Source organism: Thamnophis elegans, chromosome 6 (genome assembly GCF_009769535.1).
Source record: "Thamnophis elegans isolate rThaEle1 chromosome 6, rThaEle1.pri, whole genome shotgun sequence".
Taxonomy (NCBI): Eukaryota; Metazoa; Chordata; class Lepidosauria; order Squamata; family Colubridae; genus Thamnophis; species Thamnophis elegans.
The window spans coordinates 73,000,597-73,007,452 of NC_045546.1; the positions used below are offsets into that span (position 1 = coordinate 73,000,597).

General features: G+C 47.1%; 1 protein-coding gene across 1 annotated transcript; it reads right to left on the reverse strand.

The window, feature by feature from the left end:
• Window positions 1–1,226: 1,226 nt before the first annotated feature.
• NKX2-2 (NK2 homeobox 2) lies at window positions 1,227–3,169 on the reverse strand. Its single transcript, XM_032219132.1, has 2 exons — window positions 2,911–3,169; window positions 1,227–1,783 (listed from the first exon to the last, which is right to left on the reverse strand). Exons 1-2 carry the CDS (start codon window positions 3,167–3,169, stop codon window positions 1,227–1,229), a joined length of 816 nt encoding a protein of 271 aa, XP_032075023.1.
• Window positions 3,170–6,856: the final 3,687 nt, after the last annotated feature.

Here is a 6,856-nt window from a genome sequence, read left to right on the forward strand (position 1 = left end):
TTCAGGCCGAGGCGGTGGGGATAGGATCTCGACAACCCCCCCTTTCCTGATCTGTTTATTAAGTTTAGTCAATAAACCCGAATAAGTGTGTGTATCGGGGGGGGGGGGGTTAGAGAACAAGAATAGACCCTGTCTCCTGCGGGGTCGTCTGTGTTTTGGGCCAGGGCAAAGCTCAGCTCGACGGGAGAAGGAAGCAGCTCCCCCTCCCAGCCCTCGGGCGCTCTGCCTCCAGTATTTTGCGACTCGGAGCTTCGGGATTTCGGGCTACCGAGACGGGCTCAGAGCGAACTTCGTCTGAAAGAGGCACACCGCGTCTTCCTACCATGAGTTCCAGATTGAGCCAAACTTTAGAGAGCGAAATTTGATTGCGCCTAATTCCTAGAAAGTCCCCCAATGTGGCCAAACCTGCCCAAACCCGAACTATTGAAGTGTTTCAAGGAAAGAAAGGGAAAAAAAGACACTCTTGTTTGCGAAAGAAGAAAGTCGATAACGTGCGTTTAAAAAGCCGGAACAAAACCCAGACAAAAGTATATACCATTAATAAAATACCTTAAAAAATTATATACACATCAATTTGCTATTCCGCAAAATTTCTATGAAGACGATCCTTATATGCGTGTGTACCTGCGCGCGTTTATATAGCCAGAAAAACACGTGTTTGTGTGTGCGTATACACACATAAACACGTGTGAAATAGACGTGTGTGTTCTGTTCTTTTGGATTTGTACAGTTGTAGACTGGAGAGGAGAGACTCTTAATACAAACAACCAAAATAAATTCCTCCTTCAAATAGAGCAACCTATCATATATTTAAAACTCGCTAGCTTAGAATCTTTAATAATTGCCAGATGTTTGTTTCCATCTTGAGAAATAAAGTTCTTTTTAAATTTTGAAATCTTAATTCTTTGAATTGTAATATCACTGACCACAGCTTCAGCATCACAAAGCATGCTTTACAAAAATCACGAGAGCGTTCCGTTTTTTATTCTTTTTTATTCTTATTATAATTATTTAAAATTTGTCGTCGTAGGGTAGACAAGACCAGTAGCAACGTCGCATTTTTTTCTTGTAAACATGGAGCACAAAACACGCCCGAAGAATGGAAACTGACCCCCGCCCCAAAGAAGGAAGAAGCAAGCCCCTCCCGAGCTCAACCCTGGCCCTCCACCCGCCCCGAAGTCGGACCGGCCCTCGATCCACGCGCGAGTCCTGGGCCTCCCGAGCGTTCACCAAGTCCACTGCTGGGCTTGTACCAAGTGGTGCGCTGTGGGGTACTGTGGGGTGCCGGCCGAGCTGTACTGGGCATTGTACTGCATGTGCTGGAGAGACTGGGCGCTGTAGGCTGAGAAGGGGATGCCCGCCTGGAAGGTGGCAGCCAAGTCCTGGGCTTTGAGCGTGTGGCACGGCTTGCCGTCCCTGACTAAAACCGGAACGGCCACCCGTCGCGGGGAGGGGAGAGGAGTCACTTCCATACCTTTCTCGGCCCGGGCCCGCTTCATTTTGTAGCGGTGGTTCTGGAACCAGATCTTCACCTGCGTCGGGGTAAGGCGGATCAGGCTGGCCAAGTGCTCCCTCTCGGGCGCCGAGAGGTACCGCTGCTGCCTGAAGCGCCTCTCCAGCTCGTAAGTCTGCGCTTTGGAGAAAAGCACCCGCCTTTTCCGCTTCTTGCCCGAGTCTCCGTTGCTCGAAGGTTCCTTGTCGTTGTCCGGGGACTCGTCCGCGGAAGGCTCCGGAGATTTGGACGCGGAGTCCTGCTGGGAGTTGCTGGACGTCAAGCCGTGCACTGTGGGGAAAGCCACAAAGGGAACAACTCAGAAGAGAGGGGGGCGGCCGGGTGGGACAGGAGACTCCCCCTTCCCCACCACGGGGTCCCGCCAGGCGCTGCTGCTTGTCGGCTCGCTGCTTGGCTGGCCTGGGGTGGGGGCGGGAGAAAGTCCCGGGGCCCTTTGCCAGCGGGCAGGCGCTCTTGGTCCCTGCCCGGTCGGAAAGGCGCGTCTTCGCCACGGAACGGTTTTGTAAAGGGAAAGCTTGCTTCCCTTTGAACATTTGGATGGCGCGTTGAGCCTAACATGGACCTCCGATGTTTGTTTATCCTGTTTGCACACCCCCTCTCCCTCCCTTCTTTATTTTTCTTTCTATTAATGCATGTTGTACACACAGAGCGCAGATGAAAAGATACATGCAGAAATATAAAAGAAGATAAAGACAAAACGCATAAATTTTAGCAATTTCTTCGGGGAACAAATATAGGATGTTTTGGTCTGGAACAACCTGTTTTTTTTTTAAACTAACCATAGCGAGCGCCGTGCACAGTTCTCTTGCGCATGAGAGGTATGCGGAGGAGAACTTCCCTAGGTTGAAACGTCTTCTCTTAAAACAGCATTTGGACTTTGGACGATTCCCTTAAAAACAAACAGAATGGATTTCTTCTTTCTGGGCTACGTGGATTGGTTTTTAAAGGACAATTCAACAAGCCATCCTTTGATCCAGAGCAGAGAGCCTGGGGCGATTTACAAACGCCTAAAGCAAGGCCATCCAAAATTTCCCTACAAAGCGCGCTCTGTTAGTCAGAAAAGTAGAGAGGAGGACTCGGGGAAGAAAGGAGAAAGCAGCGGAGTTGAAGGGGAGTTTTAAAATCTATTTAGGATGGGCTTAGTTCCTATTCTTCGCCCCTCCCCTCAAAGCTCCTAAATAAATAAGGATTCAACCCTATTATTTATCCTATTAGCATCTTTAGAAAACTCTTTATTTTTAGTTACTTATTTTTAAAAAAAAGAACTTTAAAAGACAACCAATTTGGCGGAGAAAAAGTAACAAGAGCTATCGCAGTTCATCCAGTCTGGGGCTAGAGGGATGGGGAAGCAAGCTCACAATAAGAGGGAACCCCGATGTGTAAGTTTGCTTACTTACAAGAATACTGGATGCTCTCGGTGGTGGCGAGCCAACGCGTGTAGGGATTATCAGTATTGTCATAAAAGGGGTTCTTCAGAGGCAGCGTCTGAACAGCGTCCAATGCGGTTGTCCCCAAAACGCCCGGCTTTTGGGGGGACTCCGAACCCTCCGTCTCTTCCTCCCCCCCTTCCGCGATGGATCCGTCTTCGTCATTGGTGTCAGGCAAGTCCAAGATGTCCTTTACAGAAAAGCCGGTCTTTGTGTTGGTTAGAGACATATTCTGCTCAATTTTTATGCAGGAAACTTTGAAGGACCAGTTTGTCAATCCTCTCGGCTCGCCAAACATTCACCGGGGAAGGGGGTGGGTGGGTGGGAGAGAGAAGAGGAAAGGGGGGGATGGGGGATGGGGATGAAAGAAGAACGGAAAGGCTGGGGTGGTGGGGCGGAGGGGGGGCACAAAAATCAGCTGCCGAATTTGGGCATATACTATCTGCTGTTTCAGGCTTGGGGAGCGGAGAACCGGGGAACCCGGCGTTGTGGGGAGGGGGGGACGACGACGCGGGCTTCCTCAAGACTTTGTAACTCCAGGAAAAATGCCAACATGCATTTACTTGAAGGTCTGCTTTAAGCCCAGTGCTCTGGTGGTGCCTCCTTGAAAAAAACAAGCCATTGCTGAGACGGGCTGTCCATATAAGGTTGGTCTTCGAACATGAACCTGCTGAGAGGAGGGAGAAGAGGGGGGGGGGTGAAAATGCATTAAACGCAAAAGGTTGGCCACGTGTGGGCGGGTCTTGGGAGTCAAGTGGATGAAGACAGTGTTTGCAGATGTGAAATTGTGGGGTTTTTTGGGAAGGGAGGTGAGCCTCCACCATTGGTGCTGTAGCACATGATGAGTGGTATAACGTGTCAATTAATTACAAAGATGGGGAGGGCCTTTTCTACACAGTATTTACATACAAAGGCGATCCAAGTAGCTAGATATTCCGCGTACTTGAAAAAAGCGTTTTAACAAATTGCTTCTGAAATATCCCCTCCCCCCGTCTCTCACACATACACACTTCGAACGCAATTTTGCATTCATTTTCCATTTTATTACTGACATATAACTGCTCTTCCCTCCCCTCCCCCGCTCCTTTATTTGCAAGCAAACTGGAAAATTGACAATTGTGCAATGGCTTGAACTAAACTACCACCTAAAGGACAGCCGAAAAGAGAGCAAAGGAGAAATCTATTCAAATTCTTGACTGTTACCAAAAGATGTTGTTGGGGTGGCAAAAGCCCAATTTATGTAAACCTCGTAGGTCAATATTGTGGTTGAGGCTTAAGGATGAGTGCTAGAAATTAAACAGCAAGTAATTGATTCCAGTTTGCTTCGAAATAAGCTAAACTAGCAGCAAAGAGGATCATTCTGCTTTTGGAGAGTCGAATGGTTTTTGGTGGGTTCTTATAAAATATTTGCACAAGGGTAATTTGTCTCAGCCTTTCGCTTTCTAAGAGATTAATCTGGGAATGACTCTATAGTAGCCAATGCCTGAATCCAAGAGGAGATTGTAGATTAAAAGGCATTCTTTTAAGCAAAATTTCAAATAGATTGCATTTTTTACGCTTATATAACACATACACGCCAAGCCTATGTTGTTGCTGCATATTCAGAAAGCATCTTAAGGATACTGGAAAGAAAATAAACCTTGTGGAAGAGACATTTTCAGTTTTCACTAGAGCTAAACTCTTCTTTTTTTTTTTGTTTCTTTCTCTCTTTCCTGCCTGTCTGCCTTCAGCATCTTAGTCCACTCTTCGGAGATTCATGGCTGTAGTCCTTCTCTTGTTCTATCCATCCCCCTTCTGCCTCCCCCCTCTTCTTTAAAGTGAACTTTCGGGCTGCCTCTTGCTCTGGGGCCGGAGACGGAGTCCGGCAGGCTGCGCTGTTAATCTCCGAGGGAATCTGGGTGGGGTTGAGCTGTGGGCAGCGCTGGCCGCCATGCGGAGGGCAATTTAGGACTTAGCCTTCTTTGGGGAAGAGGAGTTACAAAGGAAGTCAGATGGGGTTGCCCCCTCTCCCCAAAGTCCTCTAGCTCTCCCGGGGACCAAGAGACAAGGCTGCTTGACTTTCTTAGGCGATGACCAGTACACCGCTCTGATAGACTGGTGTATGTGTATGGAGGGGGGGGGGAATCAGAGAAACCCTTCCCCAAAGCAATTAAAAATCGTTGATCAGTATATTTCCCCGTGTGCCTCCCCCCACGCCTCCCATCTCGTATGCGAAGCGGATGACAATGCTTCGGGTGTTTTCTTCTTCTTTTAAAGCAAGTCCCTGAGCGCATCCTGGGTGGTCGGACCCGGGCAAACACAAATACAAACCGATTGCTAAGCTGCGGACAATGGGCGAAATGTAGACAAATGTCCGGCTTCTGTTGGAAGCCTTTGTCCTAGACCAGGTTTTGCATTTATTTCACTGGCGAAATAATACATGATTGACGCCCTCTTTCAATGTGTTCTAACTGTTTGGAATAAATCTGAGGTTGTTCCTAGTTGTCATGGCATTCAACGCCTTTCAATGGACTATCTCTTCATTCATTTCGGGATCTTGCCACAATATTAAGGAAAACCCCTTCATGTGGATGCTTCCTAGCTGGTCTCCTCTTTTCACTCCAGTAAAAAATAATAAATAAATAAATCACGGGGTGGGGGGAGGGGGAGAGCGGCAGCAACAATCGGTTCAGGGCAAGATCAGGTTTTCAATTGATACACAGCCTTTTATTCGGGTGTAGTGAGAACCAAAAAAAAAAGGGTGGGCGAAGGGAATCTGAACACCAGGCAAAAAACCTTTAAAATCAAGATGAGGACGCCCCAAAGTTTAAAACGAACGAGATATTTGCTATAATGCTCTTGCTGTAATACTGGGAGGCAGTACCAAGACAATGGTTGCGAGGGGCTCTCTAAATGGCCGGAGGATTAACAGGAGCAAATGTAATAAATAAATAATTGCAACTGTTGAGTAGCCAAATAGAGAAAGAATCCATTGTTCTTCACACATTGCAATATAATTTTAAGATGGGGAAAGAGTGGAATATACCCCTTTATTTACTTCGGAGAGGCTCCAAAAGAAATAATTAAACAATAACAGCAAGGAAATGCCAGTTGCAACACACAAATACAAATAGTAGGAGGGAAAAGACAGATATAAGTAAATCATGTTGCCAAGCCATCCTGGTCCGTTCTCTAAAAAAAATACTAGCTTGTGGCAAGAAGGGGAAAAGTGAGGAGGAGCAGAGATTGAGGAAAGAAAGAATTGTGAGGAAAGCATCCTTTTTTTTTCCCCTAGGGCTTTACACAGGCTAGGTAGGAGTTGGGATTTTGATCAATACTCTTTCTGTCTCCCCCTTCTTTTGATGGGATAGATCTCTTCATGCTTGGGATACTGAACCCTTGATTACATTTGCAACTTGGGAGGGGGAGGAGAAAAATCTCACTTGTTGAGTTATACCAATAAAGACCTCCTGGGAGCTACACTTAGAGCACATGCTCCTCGTGTGATAGACTCGGACAGATTTGCTCCCACCGGCCACCTGATAAGCAAATATTTTCCTAAGGGAAAATCAGGGCTCCTGGAGGACATTAATCAGCTGCCCTTGGAATGGGGATGACAATAGGCCATTGAGAAGCACATACACCGGCTAAGCAACACAGCTGGACTGTGACCAGCCATTCTCTTTTGTACACAAAAGACCTGCAATAAGTCATAATTCCACCCCCGATGCCTTCACCCCCCCCACCCCCCAATCAATCCACCAGGCTTGCAAGTCTACCTTATACAGAAAGTTCCCACAAGTGCAGAGAAATGGTATGAAAAGCAGCAACACCATCAACACACATTTTATTTCCTGTAACATTCTCTCTAGTTTGTTTTGGTGCATGTTTCCAGCAAGCATCTACTGCAAAGCTTTAAGTTACTAGTATGTTGTAG

Coding starts and splice junctions, on each gene's coding strand:
- NKX2-2 (XM_032219132.1), bottom strand. CDS start 3,169: ATGTCTCTAACCAACACAAAGACCGGCTTTTCTGTAAAGGACATCTTG. Junction 1,784..2,910: donor CGAGAGCATCCAGTATTCTT/GTAAGTAAGCAA, acceptor CTTTCCCCACAG/TGCACGGCTTGACGTCCAGC.